The sequence below is a fragment of the Takifugu rubripes genome, chromosome 4 (genome assembly GCF_901000725.2).
Source record: "Takifugu rubripes chromosome 4, fTakRub1.2, whole genome shotgun sequence".
NCBI lineage: Eukaryota > Metazoa > Chordata > Actinopteri > Tetraodontiformes > Tetraodontidae > Takifugu > Takifugu rubripes.
Genome location: NC_042288.1, coordinates 16,025,819 through 16,051,570, shown reverse-complemented (window position 1 = coordinate 16,051,570; position 25,752 = coordinate 16,025,819). Strand labels below are relative to the sequence as shown.

At 50.5% G+C, this 25,752-nt stretch overlaps 1 protein-coding gene across 1 annotated transcript in view; it reads left to right on the top strand.

The window, feature by feature from the left end:
* The first annotated feature begins 9,632 nt into the window (after window positions 1–9,632).
* The window catches only part of lyst (lysosomal trafficking regulator), a 29,268-nt gene continuing 13,148 nt past the window's right edge, over window positions 9,633–25,752 (top strand). Inside the window, exons 1-22 of the mRNA XM_029835658.1 lie at window positions 9,633–9,712; window positions 10,332–10,530; window positions 11,191–11,281; window positions 11,983–12,495; window positions 12,542–14,087; window positions 14,177–15,134; window positions 15,218–15,379; window positions 17,160–17,316; window positions 18,874–19,085; window positions 19,176–19,242; window positions 19,581–19,690; window positions 20,147–20,504; window positions 20,574–20,730; window positions 20,813–20,986; window positions 21,066–21,226; window positions 21,769–21,959; window positions 22,463–22,708; window positions 22,967–23,140; window positions 24,436–24,585; window positions 25,096–25,233; window positions 25,310–25,508; window positions 25,581–25,709. Of these exons, the coding sequence (XP_029691518.1) occupies window positions 9,633–9,712; window positions 10,332–10,530; window positions 11,191–11,281; window positions 11,983–12,495; window positions 12,542–14,087; window positions 14,177–15,134; window positions 15,218–15,379; window positions 17,160–17,316; window positions 18,874–19,085; window positions 19,176–19,242; window positions 19,581–19,690; window positions 20,147–20,504; window positions 20,574–20,730; window positions 20,813–20,986; window positions 21,066–21,226; window positions 21,769–21,959; window positions 22,463–22,708; window positions 22,967–23,140; window positions 24,436–24,585; window positions 25,096–25,233; window positions 25,310–25,508; window positions 25,581–25,709 (6,172 nt within the window). The remainder of the gene's footprint in view (window positions 9,713–10,331; window positions 10,531–11,190; window positions 11,282–11,982; window positions 12,496–12,541; window positions 14,088–14,176; window positions 15,135–15,217; window positions 15,380–17,159; window positions 17,317–18,873; window positions 19,086–19,175; window positions 19,243–19,580; window positions 19,691–20,146; window positions 20,505–20,573; window positions 20,731–20,812; window positions 20,987–21,065; window positions 21,227–21,768; window positions 21,960–22,462; window positions 22,709–22,966; window positions 23,141–24,435; window positions 24,586–25,095; window positions 25,234–25,309; window positions 25,509–25,580; window positions 25,710–25,752) is intronic.

Below are 25,752 nucleotides of genomic sequence, written 5' to 3'. Positions count from 1 at the left end.
CCTGACTTGCGTGGAGCTCGGGGGCGTGGACGACATGGCTCGTCAGCCCCATCCGGAGCTGTCATATGCCTGGGAGAAGTACATGGACGACAGGCTGCAGGGAGCAGACCTGCAGGTGAGTGCTGCGGCCGCCAGGTGTGGGTGTGAAAGGCAACTGACCAAAATACAAAATAAATGGCTGACCTCAAAATGGGTCCTGAGGTTCACTCAGAGGGGACTTTGTTACGAGAGATGTTTACAGGATATAAGAGGATGTACGTCTGTCATCAGGGTACAGATGTAAAGATAACCCTGACAGAAGGACACCTGGCCACACCTGTGGCTCCTCAGACTCTCTGGAGCATCTCAGTGGCTCTAAAATGGTGTTTGGTACCCTGGGAGGAGCGGATGGGGACGCTGGACAGGACGCTGTCAGAGGTATATGGATGGGGACGCTGGACAGGACGCTGTCAGAGGTATATGGATGGGGACGCTGGACAGGACGCTGTCAGAGGTATATGGATGGGGACGCTGGACAGGACGCTGGACAGGACGCTGTCAGGGGTATATGGATGGGGACGCTGGACAGGACGCTGTCAGGGGTATATGGATGGGGACGCTGGACAGGACGCTGTCAAGGGTATATGGATGGGGAGGCTGGACAGGACGCTGGACAGGACGCTGTCAGGGGTATATGGATGGGGACGCTGGACAGGACGCTGTCAGGGGTATATGGATGGGGAGGCTGGACAGGACGCTGTCAGGGGTATATGGATGGGGACGCTGGACAGGACGCTGGACAGGACGCTGGACAGGACGCTGTCAGGGGTATATGGATGGGGACGCTGGACAGGACGCTGTCAGGGGTATATGGATGGGGACGCTGGACAGGACGCTGTCAGAGGTATATGGATGGGGACGCTGGACAGGACGCTGTCAGGGGTATATGGATGGGGACGCTGGACAGGACGCTGGACAGGACGCTGTCAGAGGTATATGGATGGGGACGCTGGACAGGATGCTGTCAGAGGTATATGGATGGGGACGCTGGACAGGACGCTGTCAGGGGTATATGGATGGGGACGCTGGACAGGACGCTGTCAGGGGTATATGGATGGGGACGCTGGACAGGACGCTGTCAGGGGTATATGGATGGGGACGCTGGACAGGACGCTGTCAGGGGTATATGGATGGGGATGCTGGACAGGACGCTGGACAGGACGCTGTCAGGGGTATATGGATGGGGACGCTGGACAGGACGCTGTCAGGGGTATATGGATGGGGACGCTGGACAGGACGCTGGACAGGGGTATATGGATGGGGACGCTGGACAGGACGCTGGACAGGGGTATATGGATGGGGACGCTGGACAGGACGCTGGACAGGGGTATATGGATGGGGACGCTGGACAGGACGCTGGACAGGGGTATATGGATGGGGACGCTGGATCATGATTCTTGGATTAGGATCAGACATAGGAGTGATGCCCCCTGCATCCTCCCCCTCCCTCTCTCCCTTTATCCCTCTCTCTCTCTCTCTCTCTCTCCCTTTATCCCTCTCTCTCTCTTTCCCCCTCCCTCCCTCTCTGCCTCCCCCACCTCTCTCTCCCTCCCTCTCTCTCTCCCTTGATCCCCCTCTCTCTCTCCCCCACCTCTCTCTCTCTCTCCCTCCCCCCCTCTCTCTCTCCCCTCCCTCCTCCCTCTCTCCCTCCCTCTCTCTCTCCCTTGATCTCCCTCTCCCCCCACCTCTCTCTCTCTCCCTCTCTCCCTCCCTCTCTCTCCCCCACCTCTCTCTCTGTCTCTCCCTCCCCCCCCCCCCTCTCTCTCTCCTCCCTCCCTCTCTCCCTCCCTCTCTCTCTCCCTTGATCCCCCTCTCTCTCTCCCCCACCTCTCTCTCTCTCTCCCTCCCCCCTCTCTCTCCCTCCCTCCCTCTCTCCCTCCCTCTCTCTCTCCCTTGATCCCCCTCTCCCTCTCCCCCACCTCTCTCTCTCCCTCTCTCCCTCCCTCTCTCTCCCCCACCTCTCTCTCTGTCTCTCCCTCCCCCCCTCTCTCTCTCTCTCTCTCCCTCCCTCCCTCCCTCTCTCTCTCCCTTGATCCCCCTCTCCCTCTCCCCCACCTCTCTCTCTCTCCCTCCCTCCCTCCCTCCCTCCCTCTCTCTCTCCCTTGATCCCCCTTTCCCTCTCCCCCACCTCTCTCTCCCTCCCTCTCTCTCCCCCACCTCTCTCTCTCCCTCTCCCTCCCCCCTCTCTCTCCATCCCTCCCTCCCTCCCCCCCTCTCTCCCCCACCTCTCTCTCTCCCCCCACCTCTCTCTCTCTCTCCCCCTCTTCATACAGTAGGGTTAGCCATGGAGTTCCACAAGGTTCTGTACTGGGACCAGTTCCCCAAGGTTCTGTACTTGGACCAGTTCCCCAAGGTTCTGTACTTGGACCAGTTCCCCAAGGTTCTGTACTGGGACCAGTTCCCCAAGGTTCTGTACTTGGACCAGTTGCCCAAGGTTCTGTACTGGGACCAGTTCCACAAGGTTCTGTACTGGGACCAGTTCCCCAAGGTTCTGTACTGGGACCAGTTCCCCAAGGTTCTGTACTTGGACCAGTTGCCCAAGGTTCTGTACTTGGACCAGTTGCCCAAGGTTCTGTACTGGGACCAGTTGCCCAAGGTTCTGTACTTGGACCAGTTCCACAAGGTTCTGTACTGGGACCAGTTCCCCAAGGTCCTGTACTGGGACCAGTTCCCCAAGGTCCTGTACTTGGACCAGTTCCACAAGGTTCTGTACTGGGACCAGTTGCCCAAGGTCCTGTACTTGGACCCGTCCTTTTCCCTGTGTACTTGCTTCCCTTGGGGACAAGTGTTCATTGTTATGCTGAGGACACTGGGCTACATTTACCATGACACTGGAGCAGGTAGTGAAGCGGATCGTGGTGTTTGGGCCTCGACCCCTCGGGGGTCAAGTAGATTATATCTTTGCTCCAGATCTTTTTAGCCCCGAATCTGTGTGAGGAATCTTGGAGTCGCCTTTAAATAAGATCTGTCCTTTAACTCGCCTAGAAAATCAGTCTCTAGGAGCACCTAGCTTTGTGAGGATGAGGAAGATATTGATGAGGAAGATATTGATGAGGAAGATATTGATGAGGGAGATATTGATGAGGGAGATATTGATGAGGAAGATATTGATGAGGAGGATATTGATGAGGGAGATATTGATGAGGGAGATATTGATGAGGGAGATATTGATGAGGGAGATATTGATGAGGGAGATATTGATGAGGGAGATATTGATGAGGATATTCCTGCAGCCTCTCACGCACTCCTGTTGCTCTAGACCTCTTGTCTGTGTGTTCATCTACACTAATTAATGTCTTTAGGAAGGTTTTTATTATCTCTGAATGTTGGTCACACGTTCCAGAATTCTTATCAAGGCTTGTTTTTGTGGCTGAACCACAAAAGCCCGGAGATTAAACTTGACGAGCAACGAAACTAAGCTGCGACAGTTGAGCTTCATCCCCAAAGTGAATCATTTGTCAGGAAGGTGCAGAAGAATGTGTGAATGATTGACCAAGTTAAGTTAGAACTCCTTTTATATTTTAATATTTTATGGTTTAACGAGCTGTGGGTCAGAGGCGAGGTGGTGGAGGAGGTGCCACCACAGCAGACAGGTTCTGCTCAGGTTCTGCTCAGGTTCTGCTCAGGTTCTGCTCAGGTTCTCTGGTTCTCTGGCTGCTCTTTTCTCCAGGAGTGAACTCGGAGTGTTGGGGACCGTGAAGTCAGGCCCAGTCACGATGTCGTGATGGTCACGTCTCCTTCGTTGCCTTTAAGTGCTGTGGCCATGGTGATTGGCCTGACTGATCAAATGCTGTTTCAGGAAGTGCAGCTCTCACCACAGGAGCTTGTTTCACATCCGCAGTTCTTCTTCTGCCCCGGGTTTCACCCAAACACTCCTTCCCAGCCTCCCCTGAGCCGTTCTGGATGATTGACTGTGTGCTTGAATAATTCATTTGGCCCAGTCGGGGGTTGAGTCAGACTCAAGTGTTGCTCCGTCTCGGCTCCTTTTGCCCCGAGTGGTAGGTTATCGAGTCAGAGCTCCTGTGCCAACACCGTGCATCAGCTCAGTGGGCAGGAAAGAGCAGAGCCTGTTTCACCTGTATGTGTGGCCAAGTCCAGGTTTGCAGGCTATCACGCTAATGGAAATAAAGACGCAGGGAGAGATGCGCTTTCATTTCCTGTGTTGCGATAAAGGCCGGCGTGTTCCTCTCGGCGTGGACAGAGGCGCCGATATGCCTGGGACACGTTGCTGCTGCCTTTAGCAAAGGTAAAGTCATTTGCACGTTGCCCTCTGACTCCTGGTTTGAAAGCAAATGCAGAACGTTAGGGATCCCTCATGATGCTCATCACCAAAACATCAAATTAGATCAGTGGGGCTCTCAAGTAGGAAACAACCTTGCGTAACCATCAGCCACAACCCCCGCCATGAGTGAAGGATCACGCCGCCTTCGCTGCCTCTGCCAAGAAAGGAGAGTAATGGCTGAGTGAGGGCGACTCAGGCCTCCGGCTGGTCGGGTGGAGCAGAAAGGCTGCGCTAAAGACACACATCACACCCACATCACACCCACATCACACCCACATCACACCCACATCACACCCACATCACACCCACAAGGGGAACCTTTGTCCCGCTTGTGTTTGTCAAGCTCGTTCTCTGACCTGACGGACCGGGACGAATGCCAATCACATTCATTGAGGACTGGAAGAATAAATCAGCATAGAAGGACAGCAGCCCTCGCTGGGGTCGCAGCCCTAATGTCAGCAGCCCTCACTGGGGTCGCAGCCCTCGCTGGGGTCGCAGCCCTCATGTCAGCAGCCCTCGCTGGGGTCGCAGCCCTCACTGGGGTCGCAGCCCTCGCTGGGGTCGCAGCCCTCGCTGGGGTCGCAGCCCTCATGTCAGCAGCCCTCGCTGGGGTCGCAGCCCTAATGTCAGCAGCCCTCGCTGGGGTCGCAGCCCTCGCTGGGGTCGCAGCCCTCGCTGGGGTCGCAGCCCTCGCTGGGGTCGCAGCCCTAATGTCAGCAGCCCTCACTGGGGTCGCAGCCCTCGCTGGGGTCGCAGCCCTAATGTCAGCAGCCCTCGCTGGGGTCGCAGCCCTCGCTGGGGTCGCAGCCCTCGCTGGGGTCGCAGCCCTAATGTCAGCAGCCCTCGCTGGGGTCGCAGCCCTAATGTCAGCAGCCCTCGCTGGGGTCGCAGCCCTCGCTGGGGTCGCAGCCCTCATGTCAGCAGCCCTCGCTGGGGTCGCAGCCCTCATGTCTGCACCTCGTCCACGTCTCCATGACGAGCGTCTGAGCTGGATTCATCGGTCCCTCCTCTCCTCTGGTCTGTATGGGGCCCTACTGGCAGCCCTGCTTATGGGGCCCTACTGGCACTGGCAGCCCTGCTTGTGGGGCCCTACTGGCACTGGCAGCCCTGCTTGTGGGGCCCTACTGGCACTGGCAGCCCTGCTTGTGGGGCCCTACTGGCAGCCCTGCTTATGGGGCCCTGCTGGCAGCCCTGCTTATGGGGCCCTACTGGCACTGGCAGCCCTGCTTATGGGGCCCTACTGGCAGCCCTGCTTGTGGGGCCCTACTGGCAGCCCTGCTTGTGGGGCCCTACTGGCAGCCCTGCTTATGGGGCCCTACTGGCAGCCCTGCTTGTGGGGCCCTACTGGCAGCCCTGCTTATGGGGCCCTACTGGCAGCCCTGCTTATGGGGCCCTACTGGCAGCCCTGCTTATGGGGCCCTACTGGCAGCCCTGCTTGTGGGGCCCTACTGGCAGCCCTGCTTGTGGGGCCATACTGGCAGCCCTGCTTGTGGGGCCCTACTGGCAGCCCTGCTTGTGGGGCCCTACTGGCAGCCCTGCTTATGGGGCCCTACTGGCAGCCCTGCTTATGGGGCCCTACTGGCAGCCCTGCTTATGGGGCCCTACTGGCAGCCCTGCTTGTGGGGCCCTACTGGCAGCCCTGCTTATGGGGCCCTACTGGCAGCCCTGCTTATGGGGCCCTACTGGCAGCCCTGCTTGTGGGGCCCTACTGGCAGCCCTGCTTATCAGATCACTCCTGCTGGGCTGTGCCAAGCGAGCAGCAGTATTGGATTATAGCCTCAGTAACTAGTGCCAGTAAAGCGGCGTGACGGTGAGCTCCCTTAATTCCCCTTCCTGTTTGGTCGGAGCAGGTTTGATAGCACGAAGACAGGCCGTCATTTGAGATGCTCGTGTTGGTTTCAGTAGCGAGAGTCTGGCAGCTAAACCTCTTCTGACTGATGGTTTGGTTCCTGAAACTCGTGTTTGTTCCTGTTTCCTGATCTGCTGCTTGTTTTGTATTTCACCCGTCTAAGTGTTTCACAGTGTTTCCTCCTGATAGCTGGACGTCATTTAGCGTCAGTGTACGTGCACATTAGTGGGTGTGCACACAGGAAGGAAGCTGAGGGAGCCACGCCCACACGTCCCGAGGTGACTCTGACCCTCTGGTGACCCCTCCCAGAGGTGAAGTCCTGTGGTTCCTGCCATTAACCCTCCGCCACATTTAGGCTGAAGTGGACTTTTATGAGAATTCCACAGTTGTTTTACTAGAACCCTTGAATTGAGCTGCGCTTCATACGTGTCCATTATAATGAGCTGGTGTATAGTAAATAATCACTGCATCTCCATTAGAGATCCACTCAGATCCACTGGGGCTGTTTGTTTTCTCCTCTTCGTAAACGATCGTTTACCCTCCGGATTAGATATTTGTTCCAGGATCAGTGTGTCCAAACCCGTCAGTGGTTCCCAATAATGCTGCTGTAGGGTGGACTCAGTGTCCCCCCCCCCCAGAGCAATGTGGCGTTACCCTGGATACAGTTAAAGACCCGTCAAGAGTTCAGCATTCTGAGACTTCTCAACCATTTTAAATCAACTCTGTTTCTCAAATCTTGGAATCTTGAGGGAACTCTTGAGGGAACTCCTGAGGGAACTCTTGAGGGAACTCCTGAGGGAACTCTTGAGGGAACTCCTGAGGGATCTCTTGAGGGAACTCCTGAGGGAACTCCTGATGGAACTCCTGAGGGAACTCTCATAGGGATCCACTCAGTCTTCATGTTTCCTCCCCTCCTGGTGAACCTTCTCACTCTTTTTCACTCCTTGTTGGTGTTTTGATGTTAGGATTAAACTTCCATGAATATTCAGTGCCCGATTCTTCTGTTATATCCCAGTTTTACTCATCCTCAGAGTTTTGGGAAGCGGTTGGGTGTAATTTAGTTGGAACAGTTCCCTGTTCTGGATCACCACTGTGTGTTGGGCTGCAGCAGAAACACTCAAACTGCAGGTGAGACCAAGCTTCAGCTCCTGAATAATTGATTGTGAGGAGAGAATAAAGATGAACCATTGGCGGTGCACCAGGTCGTTGGGTCACCCGACCCTGAAGGACGGCCTTTGCTAATATGAGCCGTGATCTTTGAGAGCCAAAATAAATCTACAAATACTCCAAGTTCTCCCATATATACTGGTTAAAAAGTCCTTTTTGTTGGTAGTCACCACCTTTGGTGAACCACACACGTCTGAAGGTTGCAGCACATGAAGCTTTATTAATGGTTTCTTCAGTGGTTCCACAGGGCAGAGCTCAGTTCAGTACTGGGATGGACACCTTCAGCTTGCCTGGCTCTCTCGTGCACTGTTAGAGCAGCGTGAACTATGGACGTCGCATGGTCATTGCAGTGTTCATCCTGTTGACACCAGCGAAGAAATAGAAGGAGACAGAGGACGTTCTTCTGGTCTTCTAGAGGAAGTTCTTCTGGTCTTCCAGAGGAAGTTCTTCTGGTCTTCTAGAGGAAGTTCTTCTGGTCTTCCAGAGGAAGTTCTTCTGGTCTTCTAGAGGAAGTTCTTCTGGTCTTCTAGAGGAAGTTCTTCTGGTCTTCCAGAGGAAGTTCTTCTGGTGCCACTGAATCATGGCGCTTGTAAAGATGGACACGACCCTTCTGGAGAGTCCTCAGCGGGTGTAAGCTGAGAACAGAACAACCCAACCCTGTCAGCTGAGGAGTCGGTGTCCTCCGGTGTGTTCTGCCGGTCCAGGAACTGGACCAGGAACTGGACCAGGCCCTGGACCGGCAGAACTGCAGCCAGCCCTGCTCACTGTTGGAGAGGCTGACTCTGTTTAATGATGAGAAAGTTGCTTTCCTGGACTGTTAGAAAGTGCTCTCTAAAAAGATTTAGAGGGATTTAAAAGTGTTGCCTTTTCTCTCTCCTTTCTCTCTCCCTTCTCTCTCCTTTCTCTCTCCTTTCTCTCTCCCTTCTCTCTCCTTTCTCTCTCCTTTCTCTCTCTTTTCTCCCTCCTTTCTCTCTCCTTTCTCTCTCTTTTCTCCCTCCTTTCTCTCTCCTTTCTCTCTCTTTTCTCCCTCCTTTCTCTCTCCTTTCTCTCTCCTTTCTCTCTCCTTTCTCTCTCTTTCTCCCTCCTTTCTCTCTCTTTTCTCTCTCCTTTCTCTCTCCCTTCTCTCTCCTTTCTCTCTCCTTTCTCTCTCTTTTCTCCCTCCTTTCTCTCTCTTTCTCTCTCCTTTCTCTCTCCCTTCTCTCTCCTTTCTCTCTCTTTCTCCCTCCTTTCTCTCTCCCTTCTCTCTCCTTTCTCTCTCCTTTCTCTCTCCCTTCTCTCTCCTTTCTCTCTCCTTTCTCTCTCTTTTCTCCCTCCTTTCTCTCTCTTTTCTCTCTCTTTTCTCTCTCCTTCTGTCAGGTCAGCCTTCAGGGCCTGGAACATTTCCTGTGTCTGTTTCACTACGTGCAGCATCATCCCAGCCAGAGCAGCGACGGTGCACTAAGATTCTGGTGAGTTCCATCATCCCCATCTGGGTTTGACCACAACACTGGAACTGCATGGTCGCTATCATCATCATCATCATCATCATCATCATCATCATCATCATCATCATCATCTAGATGTGGAACGTGATAAGAGATGAGCCCCTCTAGTGCCACGTGTGTGCACCGTGTTCCAGGGTTGGGGGTAGTTAGCTCACTACTGTGTACGTGAGGCTTCATCTGTTTTTAAAATATAGATTTATCATTAAATAATAAACAGTTTTACTTATGAGACATATGTTGATAGAAAATAGTGAAAATTGGAATAGAAATAGAACAATAATCCATTAAAGAAAAGAAAATTGAGATTTTAAGATCTTCTAAATACCCAGATTTTTTTAAACTCACAGGACGCGTTGTGTTAACTAAAGACACTAAATACCCAAATTAAATTGATACAAAGTGAATTAAACAATAGGAGAGGAGAGGAGAGGAAGTATTAATGGAGAACTGCTGCATATGCAACACATGAGGTCTGCAGGCCACCCTGAAGACATGGGGGCAAACATGCCGAACGGTGAATGTTTCCTCAATAGGAGGGATGCTCTGGAGGGGGCTCTGCCTCCAGCTGCTTTAATACCAACCACACTGGTGCAGCATACAAAGGCACATCTGTGGTCAGACATGGAGCTATTCTGCAGGGCACTGGGGGCTTGTCACCACTCCGAAGGCCAATCCCCTCAACATGTGACATCACATGCTTTCATGTGATACGCTGATCTGCTACGAATCTGGAAAGCTTCCATTTGAAATTCCAATTTAATGGAATTTGTGAGGCAGAACAGAAAATTCAGTCAGAGGCTGAGGAGGAAGTATGCAGTTAGGGCCAGCAGCGCTGCACTCCTGCTTGGAGAAAGATGACGGGAAGGACAGCGTTGGGGCCACGGGCAACTGGTAAGAGGAGAACATCTACTCTGTTCACATGCTGCTCCTCCACAGAGGCGCCGCTTCACAGCAAATTTGGAAGTATTCACAGTTTGTGGCGACTGGCTCTGAAAGCTTCTCGCTCCACCGTTTTGTGAGTGTGTGAGCGAGCAATGAGGCGTTTTCCTCGAGGGGGGGGGGGGGCAGTGGCACCGGGTCATTTCCACCGTAGCCTGCAGGGACCTGCCCCCAGGCGCCGCTTCATTCCCCCTGTGACTTTAAATCTGAATGGAAGATCTGCCCCTCGTTTAGGCGAAAAGACATTTTAACCGTCGGGGAGTAACGTGGCCTCACACCCTTTAGTGAGTTTAAATTAAATGCAACACTTCATGCATGTGTTTGCGTAGCCTGCCTGAATTAGCATTAATAAAATCAGACTTGTACATGAATTTCATGAAGCCTTTTATCATTTTCAGGCACAGGTTTTGCACGTTAGCTTCTGCTTCAATAGGCAGACAAATGCTTGGAGGATGTTTTAATCGTCTTTAGGAGGCTGCTGCCCACCCATTCAGCTGTGTTGGGTAACACAACAGTGACGCACACACTGCTCTTCTGTGGGATTCCATGAGCTTTGTGGCTTCTCTTGCAGCTCCGACATGAGTGGGGCCAGCAACACTCTGGCCAGGGAGTTCCTGACAGACGTGCATCAGCTATGCAGCGCGGTGGCCCAGAGAGCAGAGACCCGGGAGGAAGACGAGGAGGAGAGTCACATGGTGGCACTGGGAGAGTACCTGGTCAGGGGGCGGGGCTTCCTCTTACTTAGCACCCTGGATTCAATTATTGACCAGGTGAGGCTCTGCAGGTCTCAGATCCATTAAGTATATTGGTGCAATTCCATTTATGACTGCTGTTACCTTTTTGAATTGGCCCAGGGAGGTTTCCATGATGGGATGGAGACCTCCCGGAAACCTCAGATATCTGATCTATATCTGATACCGTCCAGTCCGGCCTCTGAAGTAGAACAAGCTTACTGTTCTCTGACCATTTGGGACCAAAGTGTTTCTGAAGGCAAAGCCTGAAAACCATTCAGACCCTTTGCTTTTTAAACCTTTAAAAAAAAAAAAAATTAGAATCATTGTGCTCTATTTACGCCAGCAGCAAATCCATTTTTCACCTGGCCTTGGTCAGTTTAACGCAGTTTAGAAGGCAAATGTGACGTGATGGAGACTGTTGGAGGTAAAATAGAAGATGGCAAAAAATGTCAAATAAATCTGCTAGTTGGTTCTTTTTAATAGAGCTAATGATAAAGTGTCTGTTATTTGTTCTTAATTTACATATAAATAACACCAGAGAACTCAAACAAATCCAAAAGGGGAATCTTTTCCCTGTTAGATGGGGGGGGGGGGCAGGGCAGATGCTTGTTTGATGGGAGTGTCTGGGTGTGACATTCCTGTGAGTCCGTAGGGAAGCGTTTAGGGTACCAACATTGTGCTTTACTGCACTCCCAGGAACTGACCTGTCGGGAGGAGCTGCTCACTCTGCTTCTGTCTTTGCTCCCACTGGTCTGGAAAATCCCCGTACGGGAGGAAAAAGCCCCAGGTGGGTACATGAACCACACCACAGCATTTGAATCTGCCGTCTGTTGTTTGGCTCATGCATCATTTCAGTTCTCCATTTTGTTGTATATCTATTTGTATATTTGCAGTCTCCCTTGGCTTCAGATCTTATTGTTGTTATGATTAGCAATGATTCAGCTTCAGCCCTGGTGCTTCAGGAGGCACTTATATCAGCACATTCATTTTATCTGAGCTGACATCTGTGATGTTCCTGTCTCATGAGTCCTTTTTATTTTCAGCCATGCTTGTGACTTATCTGACAAAATGTTACACTTTTTGAGATTTCTGATACTTTTAGGCCGAATTGTGAGCTAAATAAGGAAGAGACGGGTAGCTGCAGAGGTTAGATGACCTCGGGATGTCGCTGGTATTTAGTGCCTGAGTGTTGATCCTCTGTAACGAGGACTCTTGAGATTTTTACTTTAATGAATTCCTCGTCACTCTTTGTGTGTGCAAACATAGAATGGAGGCTGACGTGGAGCTGCTTTTTTTGTTATTTATGACTTTCAACAGGTTTAGTGCCGTCATTAAAATGACTGTTATTAGAACAATTCCATCACCTTTTTATAGCATCCAATTAACAGATAAATAACAGTCTGATCAGAGAGCTGAACACTTTCACATGAGCTGAAACTAATTACAAAGTCGATGTAAAATACAGTTCTGCGTTTTTGCTGGTGACAGATTTCACCCTGCCGTCGCTTCTGGAAGTCTTCTTGCGAAGAGATGTGAAGAACAGCCCTCTCAGGGAGGGAAAGAAGCCCGCAGCAGATGAACTGAACTCCAGCAAGAGGTCCCGTTTTGGCAGCGGCACCTGGAAGTCGAGGCAGTCTCGTAGGACAGCACAGAAATATTCTGTAAAGGATGCCCGCAAGTCCCAGGTCTCCACTTCGGATTCAGAGGAAAACCCGGACTGCAAAGCTGCTGCTGGCCATGGGAGTGGAAGTGGCCGTAGGACGCGTGGTTCCACCGTCCGGGTGAGCTGTCAGCATCATCGTCCAGAACCCTTCGTGGCAACGTCAACCACCGTCCCTGCAGACACCATGAGCGCGCCACACCTGCACCCCCGGGCCCCCGGGCCTCTGATGATGGATGTGGAGACCCTGACGGACCCGGCTGCTGTTTCAATTTTCAACCGCATGGAGAACTCCCCCTTTGACCTCTGCCACGTCATACTGTCATTGTTAGAGAAGGTTTGTAAGTTTGATTTGAACCTCAACCACAACCCTGGCCTGGCAGTGAGCGTGGTTCCGACCCTCACTGAGATCCTGGCTGAGTTCGGGGAGTGTTGCGCTCCAGGGGGGGGGCAGCGGTGGTGGAGCAGGCATAGAAGAGGTGGCTAGGGGCTGGGGTGAAGAGCCCATCGCTCTTATCCAAAGGATGCTCCTACGCACCATCCTGCACTTGATGTCCGTAGATATCAGTCAAAGTGAAACGCTCTCCGACAGCCTGAGACGCAGCTTGACAGACCTGTTGCGAGCCACCCTCAGAATCCGGAGCTGCTTGGACAGACAGACAAATCCTTTTGCCCCACGACTCAAGAAGACTCTACAGGAGGTTCAGGAAGAATTTTCCTTCTCTCGGCATCGTCACAGGGCTCTGCTGCTGCCAGAGCTTCTCGACGGAGTCCTGCAAGTTCTTCTGAGCTGTCTGCAGGCTTCAACATCAAATCCCTTTTTCTTTAGCCAAGCACTGGAGCTGATCCACGAGTTCGTGCAGCACTGCGGCCTGGACTTGTTTGAGACCACGGTGCTGCGGCTGGAGGGACTCAGCAGAGCCACAGATACAGAAATAGTCGGGGAAGCAACAGAGAGGCTGCGAGGGCTCATCGCTGGAGTCTTCAAGATCACCAGCGCTATCAAGAAGGCAAAGTCCGAACAGCTGCATCAGTCTGTGTGTGCGCGCCGCCGCCACCGTCGCTGTGAATATTCTCATTTCTTGCATCATCACAGAGACCTGTCAGGTTTGCCCGTCTCTGCTTTCAAGCAGGCGGCCAGACGGAACCCCTTTGAAGAAGATGGAGACGGCAAAGGAGAGTCGGAGGGCTACGCGGCGCGCTACCCCGAGCGCTGCTGCTGCTTGGCTGCCTGCGCCCACCAGTGTTTGAGACTCTTGCAGAGACTTTCTCCGAGTGGTCCGGCTGTGTTACAAGTGCTGGCTGGAGTGCAGGCTGTAGGCATTTGTTGTTGTATGGACCCTCGCTCAGTCATAGGCCCCCTGCTGCATGCTTTCCAAGCTCCGGCCCTCCGAGCTTATCAGGCGAACGTTCTCAGCGTCCTGGGCAGACTGATCCTGGAGCAGCTTGGTGGAGGGCAGCCATCAGAGAAAGCCAAGCTCGCCTCTTGTAACATCTGCACTCTGGACAGTAGTCAGCTTCTAGGCCTGGAAGAGACGCTGCAGCAGGGACATACGTTATCAGTCTCTTCCACTCTGTGCTACCGCTCCCAAGGTATCCTGCCAAGTGGAGGGGGTGCGGAGGACATGCTGTGGAAGTGGGATGCTCTAGAGGCCTACCAGCAGCTTGTTTTTGGAGAGGACTGGCAGCTGAGCCAGCAGATAGCCGGCCACGTGTGCCACTTGACCCTGCGGGGGAATGCAGTCGTGCAGTGGCAGCTCTACACACACATCCTCAACCCTGTCCTGCAGAGAGGGGTGGAGCTGGCCCACCATGCTCAGCAGCTGGGGGTCTCTGCTGTGTGTACCCAGGTCTGCAGCTATCACACACGATGCCTGCCTGTCGACATCCTACTCATCTACCTACAGACGTTACCTTCTCTTCTCAAATCAAGGTAGGTTGTTTGTTCTGCAGTGTGATGTGAAGTTGGTTTAAAGAGTAAAATGTCCGAGTTGTTTTCAATTTCATTTTATTCTATTACAGAGTGATCAGAGACCTTTTTCTTAGTTGTAACGGGCTCAACCAAGTGACCGAGCTTGTCTACCTGGACCAGACACGGTCTTTGGCACTGAAAGTGTTTGAGACTCTGATAATTGGATCTGGACTATATCAGATGGGTGGGATGCTTCAGGAGCTTCAGAGCACGGATGCTGAAGAAAGGGAGGCCATCCTGGGCCTAGCTGAGGAACTGAGATATCAAGGGGCGGGAGAGGGCCCACAAAGTCTCTCTAAATTCTATGAAGGTCTAAAGGAGAAATATCCATGTTATAAGAACCGGAGTGAGCAAGAGCGCGGAGGAGGAGGAGGAGGAGGAGGAGCAGGAGGACGGAGCCAAGCAGAGACCCACCTCCATGTTATCAACCTCTTCTTGTGTGTGGCCTTTCTCTGTGTTAGTAAAGAGGGAGATTCTGACCGAGACTCCGCCAATGACTCTGAGGACACCTCTGGTTATGACAGTACAGCCAGCGAGCCGCTCGGTGGCCGACTGCCTTACCTGTCCCCAGACAGCATCGTTCTGCCCTCTAAGGAGCAGACCCGACGTGCTGCAGATGTGTGGACCGTGTGCCAGTGGATTTACCTGAGCAGCCCTCTGTTTCAGAGGCAGTTCTTCAAACTGGGAGGGCTGGACGTCTGCTTGCGCCTGATGACCATGGTTATTCAGAAACTTTCTTGCAAGTCCAAGGATGGAAAACCAAAGAAGAGGAGGGAGGGTAAGCCCAAATGTAGCCCCGAGTCGACTGGCCTGGCTGTGGAACCAGAACAGGAGGAGACATGTTCTGAATCAGCTGGGCTGGCTGACACCAAGTCCAAAGATCCAGAAAGGAAACTGGAGGAAGAGTGGCAGCTGCAAAGTATTCGTCTCCTTGAAGCTTTACTTGCAATTTGTCTGCACAGTTCAAACTCAACCTTCCAGAAGACTGAGCCTGAGCTCTCCTGTCAGGTATTTGCTTTGGAATCATGGCGATTGACTTACACCCAAACAGCAGAAAACTACCAATTGGTGTTTCCTCATCTCCGTTACAGCTCCAGTCTGTGGAAGAGACTCTGCTCGAGGTGAGAGACCAGCTCTCTTGTTCAGGAGTCGTGAACTCTGACTTGGCCATTCCTCTGTTTGACTCCCTCCTGAGGGTGGCCTTGGCCCAGGCCTCATCCAGTCCTGATGCCCCTGAGGAGAAACCAGAGAGGGTGAGTCTGGGTTCAGCTGAAACGCTCGTCTTCACCGTTGGTATGTGTGTGAAGGTCATTCAGGTCATTCAGGTCATTCAGGTCATTCAGGTCATTCAGGTAGTTGAATCACAGCAACTGGACTGTTTGAGTTCCATGAAGACGTTTCACCCAGGAGGCTCCATCAGCTCTGGCTGACTGTTGGAGAGGTCCACCTCCTCCTCAGGAGGGGGCTCCTCAGGAGGAGGCTCCATCAGCTCTGGCTGACTGTTGGAGAGGTCCACCTCCTCTTCAGGAGGGGCTCCATCAGCTCTGGCTGACTGTTGGAGAGGTCCACCTCCTCCTCAGGAGGAGGCTCCATCAGCTCTGGCTGACTGTTGGAGAGGTCCACCTCCTCCTCAGGAGGAGGCTCCATCAGCTCTGGCTGACTGTTGGAGAGGTCCACCTCCTCTTCAGGAGGAGGCTCCATCAGCTCTGGCTGACTGTTGGAGAGGTCCACCTCCTCTTCAGGAGGGGCTCCATCAGCTCTGGCTGACTGTTGGAGAGGTCCACCTCCTCTTCAGGAGGGGCTCCATCAGCTCTGGCTGACTGTTGGAGAGGTCCACCTCCTCTTCAGGAGGAGGCTCCATCAGCTCTGGCTGACTGTTGGAGAGGTCCACCTCCTCTTCAGGAGGGGCTCCATCAGCTCTGACGTCTTCATGGAGCTCACACAGTTGCTGTGAGTCAGTGCCAGATTTACAGTTAAAAACACAATAGTTTCATCAGGTCAAGGTTCAAAAGGCCAAGAGGATGATACGCAAGAGGAAAAACAAAGAGCACAGAATTAAAAAATAATGAGCTTAAATTGGCTTTTTCAATCCCTCCTGAGATTCCGGACTTAGTAATGACCTGGGACTGTCGGGATTCGTATCCCTTGTTGCATCAGCATCAAATAGCCAATCGTTTGATAGTGTTTATCACTGATTGGGTGTCATTAAAGGTAGAATCATACAAGAGTGTTGCTGCCAAACACCATCAGAAATCAGCCCTGTTGCGTAGTAGCCGTGTGGTGTCCAACACCGCGGGCCTAAATAGTCCCGGCTCTGTTCAGTGACGGCCAGAATCTTTGCATCATTGTTGTGCAACCACAGCGCACCACGTTGTATCTACACATTCATTCTTTCCCCAAACTGTTATAAACATTTAACTTGGGTTTATGTCGTAGATTAGTTCTGTCCCGTTAAAGGAAAATGTTGATCTTGAATAATCCTGCTGCTGCGCAGGATTTGGGTTTTATATAAGAGATTTCCCTGTTTTCTAACTGCTGAGTTGTTTCCCAGTGAGTTAGGCAGAGTTTGATGTTACTGCATAATTACAGGAACCCTTCGACAACGTTTGTCCAGTGAAGGATCAAATGAGTTCCCTCTCATTGAACATCAAAGCTGCTTAGATGCAATGGTCAGTGTGTGTGAGTGCAGCGACCCTTCACTTGAGTGTGTACGTGCGATGACTGGCCGTGCACGTGGAGGAACTGGGCTGTGAGTCCAAGTCAGCTGATGTTTGTCTTATGACCAAAATCCCCCCCCCCCCCCCCCCCATTCTCAAGATGTTTTTAGTTTACTGAAGATCGGAGTGGAAGAATGCTGCGTGTCCTGCTTGTTAAACTCCGGCATCATTTTGAGTTGAGAAGCATTTTTAGGCTTCGAAAACAGAATTTGTTAATGCAACTGTGAAATGTTTGACCCATATTGTATTTGGTCCCGACTAGTAAGACTAATTTTGGAGACGTTGTACGTTTTCTGTCTCTCTTGCTTGTTGTCAGAAGCCCCAGGTTCTTGCAGAGGGGGCGGTCCAAGCAGGAGATCTGTCTGAGGAAGTCGATGAGGCCCAGAGCTGTGGCAACAAGCCCCTGGGGGAGGAGGAGGGCTACGACGCTGACAGCGAAAGCAACCCTGGAGACATGGCCAAGCAGGAAGAAGGTAGGTCCACGCAGAGAGAACATGTGTCACCCTGCACACAGCTGATTAGATACGCTCGCTCCCCTCAGGATCCTGTACAACTCTTCTGAAAATGGCGTTTATTGACTTTTATGCTGCTCTGCTCCCTCAGTCTTAGCCACCATGTGTTACTGCTGCTAATGAGTGTCCACCAAAGGTGGCATTAATTAGGCCCACACTCATACCTGGTAACTGGTAGCCTTCTCCCACAGCGCCTGCCATCAGCGTCGGCTCTGGGACGATATTTAGGCCTAAATATACACGCACATTCCTCATCTCACAGAAAATGCTGCAGTCCTGAGTGCTTCTGAAAGCCTGAATAGACTCGATATCTTCTTGATCACCTGCAACTTTGGGCTTCCACATATTATATATGTCGTTCGACACTGGCGAGCCAGCGGAGGATCTGCAGCGGTGTGAAATCCCGTGCTCATTTCACTATGCTGTCAGGAATTTACATAATCTTTTCAGGTCTTAAGCTGCAGCAGGAACCCTGCCAACAGTGGACCAGAGGAAACTTTAGGATCCTGGAAAATCTGTTGGTGCTCATGTAAAAAAAAGGTTCTTTCATCAATAGCTGCTTCTCAGAAGCTGTAATGCAATACGCTTGTGAACCTTTTAGGGATCACGCTTTAAAATGCTACATTAAACACATTGTTATCATTCTCCACATTCTCCGGGGCAAAAACAAGCCTCTTATGTGCCCCCTCTCTGCTCAGGTTCACAACAGGCCTAAATTCACTTCACTCCTTTTCAACCTTCCAGAACAGAGGCACTTTTTATTGGGTGCTCTCCTGAGCTGGACCTGAGTGTGTTTACAATGATCACCAACTGGAGATGCCTCCAGCATCCTGGAAAACTCTCGCCCTTTAATGCTGACCTACTTCTCTAAAATATATATATTGGAAAAACAACAACACACTTTGAATATTACATTTTTCAGCAATTAGTTCTTCTCAAATTCTTTTTGTCCTGCCGGTAATACTGAGGATCTTGGTTTCTGTAGCGCCAGGAATGGAGCCTTTGTGTGCATTAAAGACCTTTAGAGTTCGTCCATTTCCTCGTGCCTTTGTTTCATTAGAATTTAGTGCAGTTTCTGGGTTTGACTCTTTATCATTCAGTTAATTCTGACGACTGGTGATTCAAACACTACGTTTCCTTTTTACCGTTACAACAAATAAATTGCATGAAATTGTTGTTTGGCCCAAACGAATGCGAAGACACGATGGGCTGTTGGGACGAGAGGTTGGTGTATTTACTGTGCATCTGTGGCTGAACGTTCTGCAGAGGGAAACTGATGCTGTGCACATGCAGGAAGAAGGTTTCTAAAATGAGGTCCTGGAAGTCACATGACGGCGCGCTGGGCTGCTCTCCTGTAAATCATGCGGGGACTCATCGTGCTGCTGTGCATGTTTGGTGCACATTCATTCTCAGAGCTGCTCTAACATGGACACAGAGGCTGTCGGTCCATCTGGCAGCAGGCACTTCCCCTCCGACAGATGTTTATCTCGGTTCTCCTGCGTGTGCTTGTTCCCGTAGGTGCAAAAGCAGATTTTGCTGCGCTGCGTAGCTTTGTGCTAGCGGGTGATGGGTCCAGGCTGGGTGTGCTGCTCTTCCCAGAGATCTGCACCATGCAGTTGCATCTCCTCACCACTGGCTCGCCAGACCTGGAGGTTCTGAATCACGTGTTCCACAGCCTGCTGGGAGCAGTACAAGCCAACCAGCGTAATGCTACGCTGCTCTACAACCAGGTCAGGTTAATGGGACTTTGTAGTCATTAATACTCATTTGTCTTCAGTAAATGCTCTGATCTTCAGTGACTGATGTTATGGTTCTTGCAGGGAGGAGTTAAAACTATCTTGTCTGGCTTTCACGACATTCTCAGCCAAACGGACCCTTCCTTCACAGGTTTGGTATTTCCTCCCATTCAACACACATTCGACAGACATAATTCAAGACTGACTTGGTTTTTAAGTTCTTTGCTGCGGTTTTGTCTCCAACTCAGTCGTCAGAGGTACCATGGTATACTCATACTTTTAATATTAGTTTCCTCGGGAAAAAGACTAGTTAGGTTAGTTCAAGTTCTTTTTGTGGTTTTTGTTATTGGACATATAAAGACACAACCAGCATTGTTGTTATTGCTGTGAACGGTGATTTGTTAGGCGCAGAAAGCAAATGAGGCCAATTATGTTCTTTTGTGTGTAATGAAACCTTTTTCATTTGTGTCTTTCTTGTGCTGCTTTCAGATTGTCAGACTGTGCTAGTTGAGCTGCTGGTTGCCATGGTGAGCCAGAGAATCACAGCGGAGGAACTGGCTCTGTTGATTCGCCTTTTCCTGGAGAAGACCCCACCAACTGTAAATAGAGCTGCCACTCATCAGTTCTGCCCTGTCAGTTTATATTGAGGGTGTCGTGCTGAGAGCTTGTTCTCACAACCCGAACCTTTCAGCTGTGGAGCACGACGCCTTTCCTGTCGCCCTGTCTGCACACACAACTCCACTCAACTCCCTTTGGTCCCGCGCCTCTGTGCAATTAACACTAGTGTGTGTCAAACATGTTGCAACCTTTCACCAGAGGCCTGCGATTCACTGCAATTGAGAGCAGACATTATTAACCTGTCTCGACGACAAAAGCGTCCCATTATTTTTAGCCATGAGAGCGTAATGACATGTGACCTCTGCATCCTATGGAAGCTTGTTGTATCGGTAACTTTGTGTTTAATGTCTTGGTTGAAACATTTACCATTAATGGGTCACATCTTCAGATTCATCACGGTTAAATCAAACGGATGATTATCTTTTCTTCCTTCACAGGATGTCTTGCTGAAAGGCATTCAACTTATCGTAGAGGCCAACATGAATCTGGAACCCCTCCACCTGCTGACCTTCCCGGTAATACTTGGTGCCACACCCGGCTCGGTGTCTGCCAGCTTTAGACAAAATGGCTCCACGGGGGGGAAAAATGTCAGTCTTCTGTGGAAGGGAATGCTGTCTCCTGGGCGGGGAGAAGGCGATGGCGAGCGTCGACCAAGCCACATGTGCTTTTCTCCTTGGCATGCTGCGCCCCTCCATCTGCCTTTAGTGGGACAGAACTGTTGGCCCCACATGGCCAACGGCTTCAGTGTTTCTATGTGGCTGAGGGTGGCGGAGCAGGACAGAGACAAAAGCAAAGGTGAGACACTCAACTTTGATGACATGAATATGAAAGCATGGTTGAGATGATTTGGTTGTTGTCCACCAGAAGAAAGAAACCCTCCGGCCGCCCAGCCTCACCATGGCTGTGCTCAGGCTGGGCCAAGGCAGGTGGAGGAGGGCCTCAGTCACATCCTGTCCATGGGCTCCAAGGCACTGATGTTCCAGGTGTGGGCAGACTTCTCCACAGGTTCCCTCACATTCAGGTGATTCTCAGCAAGATAATCTCAAGGAAAGGGTTAGTACACATCTCTGGACTTTTAATTGCTGCTTTCCTTTGTGCTTCAGGATTTGTATCGACCCGAATGATGAAGTCAAAGCAGGGCTTTTGGCCCAGGCAGAATCTGGTGTCAAACTACTCAAACCAGGCCAGTGGCAGCACATGGGTCTTACCTACACCCAGCAGCCAGAGGGCAAGAAGAACACCCTTGGCCGCGTTGTTGTGTGGGTGTGTGGCATCAGGTACGCAGCTCAGGAAACGGAAGAAAACATATCTATACAATCAATGACCAATAACCTTCACCAACCTTCTCCGTGTTAGGAAATGTGAAGTATCATTGGTCTACTCTCTGCCGAGAAAGTCCAGTCTGTCGTCTGACAGTAACAAAACCTTTTGCATGCTGGGTCACTGCATGCAAACTTCAGGGGAGCTGATGAAGGAGGGCAAATGCTGGAGCATGGGCACTGTGCTGCTCTTCAATGGTAGGGCTTCCACCTCCTTTCTATCTGAGCATAGGAAACTTCTCAAGTCAGGTTAGCCGTACAGGGCGTCTGAGATTGAAGCTATGGCACTACTAACATGGCGACGTTAATCTTCTGGCCCTCACTGGTTCCCTGTTTAATAGTCCTGGACTGTGTGGGTGATGCAGAGCCTGAGAATCCCCATCAGAATGTTACAGAAGGCTCCTGTTGTTCTGAGAACGGCTGCTGGCCTCCTTGTGATCTCAGCCTGTGAGCTCAGCTGATGTCACAGCCAAACCGTGGCTTGTTCCCTCCAGCTACCGTTTTATTAGAGATCCTAACAGGAATAAAAATAGGAGCCTCACTCACACTGCATGGTTTTCAAGTTATAGTAAAAGTAATTTACACACAACTTAACTCATCGAGTGTTACACTTAAATTATAATTACAGTTATTTTTTAATATTTCTGAGCCACAGTTAAATGTTGTGTATCAAAGTAATGGTTATTGACAGGAAGGTAAGGATTTTAGGTGAGTATTTAACACAAGTTACATCTTTTTAGGATCTAGAATCGGAACCGAGGAGGCCCTGTATTTGTACACCAGCGGGCCTGATCTGACATCCATTATGCCCTGCAAATATGGGAAACCCAGCGGAATCTTCACCAAGTTTGTGACTGAAGACTCCCTGAGGTCGGAGCACGTCCGAGATCTTTTCCTAAAGAACAAAGATTTAGACACAGCAGCTCTGGTTGTAAGTCAGCTTTTTTATTAACTTCATTTGACTTAATTGGATTTTCAGTTTTGAATCAAAATATGTTACAAAGCATCAAAGACACGTTGATACAAACATGTGTTATCACTCCTGTTGATGGTGCATTTCTCTCAGCATGTGTGCGTGTTAAAGGCTGCGTTTGTGTCTTTGTTATTCACAAGTACAAGTCTGTTGGACGTCCGTTTATTGTTTCATTTCACGCTGGATGATTAATGTGTTGTTCCAATTAACTTTCATTAATGAGAAATGGTTACATTAAAGCTGAAGCTATTTCCCAAAGTTAGTAATAGTTTTTGTCCCATTAAATACTAATCAACATATTGATAACATTGCTGCTGCTTTTAAAAAAAACATCTTTATGTGTATCATTATACTCCCCAAATAGCAGCTCTTTTATACTAGAACTGTTCAACTAGAAGAATAAGTAAGAAGTCACAGGAAGACAAGTGCCCCTAGAAAATGTGAGTTTTGTTCCTGTGCAGGAGAGCCTGGCAGTGGTGTATGCCCCCAGCAATCCCAGAGTCTACACCATCTACGAGCCCGTGATCAGACTGAAGGGCCAAGCCAAGACTGTGGTCACCCAGCGGCCGTTCAGCTCCAAAGAGGTGCAGAGTCTTTCCCTGGAGCCCAGTGCTCTGAGGGCTCTGCTGCCAACAGAAACTCAAGGCCTGCAGAGTGTCCTGCACAAGATCGGAGGATTGGGAACGTTTGTTTTCCTCTATGCAAGGGTAGGATGAAGGGAATTCTGTTGTGGCTCAATTGAGGCTTGGACTAAATCGGTCCGTCTAGAGTGAAGCACAAACGTCATGTCAGATAAATATGTATGAAACTGTGTGTAATCTGGTTTTGACATTAAACTACACAAGTATGTGTCGTAAGTATGAGAGGACAAGAAACATATTCCTAGAAAGGTGTTGCCTAATGAAGGAACAGAGTGTGTTGTCAGGGTTAGGGGGCACTCATGTCTCGCTGTTCCTGCTCTTCAGACGGTGGAGTTGAGCGACTGTGAGAGGACCCAGGCTCTGGCCCTGCAGGTGCTGTTATCTTTGGCCAAATTCAACCAGCACCGCATCCAGGAAATGGACTGTTATCACGGTTACTCCATGATTCACCAGGTCCTCATCAAGTCCAAGTGCATTGTGGGATTTCATGTGTTGAAAGTGAGTCGCACCTTTAACCTTCTGCCCTCCTACCGTCGAGTTCTGCCCTAGACAAGAGGTGGTGATCACTTTACTATCACCAGTGAACCCGTAGCAACACTGGTGATCACTTTACTATCACCAGTGAACCCGTAGCAACAGTGGTGATCACTTTACTATCACCAGTGAACCCGTAGCAACAGTGGTGATCACTTTACTATCACCAGTGAACCCGTAGCAACAGTGATGATGATCACTTTACTATCACCAGTGAACCCGTAGCAACAGTGGTGATCACTTTACTATCACCAGTGAACCCATAGCAACAGTGATGATCACTTTACTATCACCAGTGAACCCGTAGCAACACTGGTGATGATCACTTTACTATCACCAGTGAACCCGTAGCAACAGTGATGATCACTTTACTATCACCAGTGAACCCGTAGCAACAGTGATGATCACTTTACTATCACCAGTGAACCCGTAGCAACAGTGGTGGTGATCACTTTACTATCACCAGTGAACCCGTAGCGACAGTGGTGGTGATCACTTTACTATCACCAGTGAACCCGTAGCAACAGTGATGATCACTTTACTATCACCAGTGAACCCGTAGCAACAGTGGTGATCACTTTACTATCACCAGTGAACCCGTAGCAACAGTGATGATCACTTTACTATCACCAGTGAACCCGTAGCAACAGTGGTGGTGATCACTTTACTATCACCAGTGAACCCGTAGCAACAGTGGTGATCACTTTACTATCACCAGTGAACCCGTAGCAACAGTGATGATCACTTTACTATCACCAGTGAACCCATAGCAACAGTGATGATCACTTTACTATCACCAGTGAACCCGTAGCAACAGTGATGATGATCACTTTACTATCACCAGTGAACCCGTAGCAACAGTGATGATCACTTTACTATCACCAGTGAACCCGTAGCAACAGTGGTGGTGATCACTTTACTATCACCAGTGAACCCGTAGCAACGCTGGTGATGATCACTTTACTATCACCAGTGAACCCGTAGCAACAGTGGTGATGATCACTTTACTATCACCAGTGAACCCTTAGCAACAGTGGTGATGATCACTTTACTATCACCAGTGAACCCGTAGCAACGCTGGTGGTGATCACTTTACTATCACCAGTGAACCCGTAGCAACAGTGATGATCACTTTACTATCACCAGTGAACCCGTAGCAACAGTGGTGGTGATAGTAAAGTGATCATCACCACTGTTGCTACGTAGCAACACCGTAGCAACGCTCGCTCTCACCATTCGGCCCTGCTCTGTCTTTGGAGACTCTTCTGGACGGATGCTGCAGCAGACCCGTCCTCGTGCTCGGGGACGACGGGCAGTTCCGCCTGGACACCGACTCTGTGGCTGTGGTGCAGGATGTCCGGCTCCTCTCAGATGTGCTGTTGGACTGGAAGATTTGGGCCAAGGCTGAGGTGAACCCAGCAGGCTCTCACTGTGGGGGGGGGCAGCATGGATGACATCTGCACACTGCATTCTTTCCACTCAAGTGCACTAATTAAAACAATGTGTTAACGTCGTTAACTTTATTAGGTCACTTAAGATGTTCGACCTGTAGAATCGATTGATTCTTAACCTGCTTTAATCAGGATTAAAGAAAGCGTTTGCACCCTTTGATTTCTGGCTGTCATCAACGATGAGCTGATGATAAATTCATTAACCTCCAGAGTAACTTTCCACCTCGTGGAATTTCATTTTGTCTCCACATTTCTTTGAACATCAGCAGTTTTCTAAAGAAGCAAATGAGCTTATGCTCATTTTCACCTTGATTTAATGTTGGGAAAAAAGAAAGAAAACACTGACTCTGTTAATGACGGAGAAATGATGAACTAGTAAGTTCAGCATGTGGAGCAGCAGTGTTTCCTTTGCTGGGGGGACAACTATAACCTTTCTATCAGGTCACTCACCTGTTCCTCTCCTGACAGTGCCGAGTGTGGGAAACCCTTCTTACTGCTTTAGAGGTCCTAATCAGGGTCCACCACCCTCATCAGGTCTTCAACATCCGTCAGTTCCTCAAAGCTGAAATCGTGCATCGCTTCCTGCTCACCTGCCAGGTTTTGCAGGTACTTCAACACCTTCAAGGTGATAGAAACAACAGGTTGACTCCTCAGAGACCAAATGTCTTTTGTTTGTCTCAAGGAGCATCGGGACGAACATCTGACTGCCATCCCACAGGAAGTGTGCCTGTCGTTTGTCAGGATCATCCAGGAGGTGCTCGGCTCTCCGCCAGACTTGGAGCTGCTGAAGCTGATCTCCAGCTTCCTGCTGGCTGTTCACCCCCCCACCAACACCTACGTCTGCCACACTCCAGCCAGCTTCTACTTCTCACTGCACACTGGTGAGGAGGCAGAACGGTTGTTAATCAGAAAGCAGCTTGTTAACATGTGACTTGAACTGATCTTATTTGTAGATGGGAAGCTGCACCAGGAGAAAGTGCAGTCCATCATGTACCTGAGACATCCCAGCAGCGGAGGCAAGTCCCCCTGCAGCTCCGTGGCGTCCCTCTCGCCAACCGTCTTCACCGATGCTCCTCATGAAGGTAATTAATGACACAACTCTTACATACTTGCTCATTAAAAACT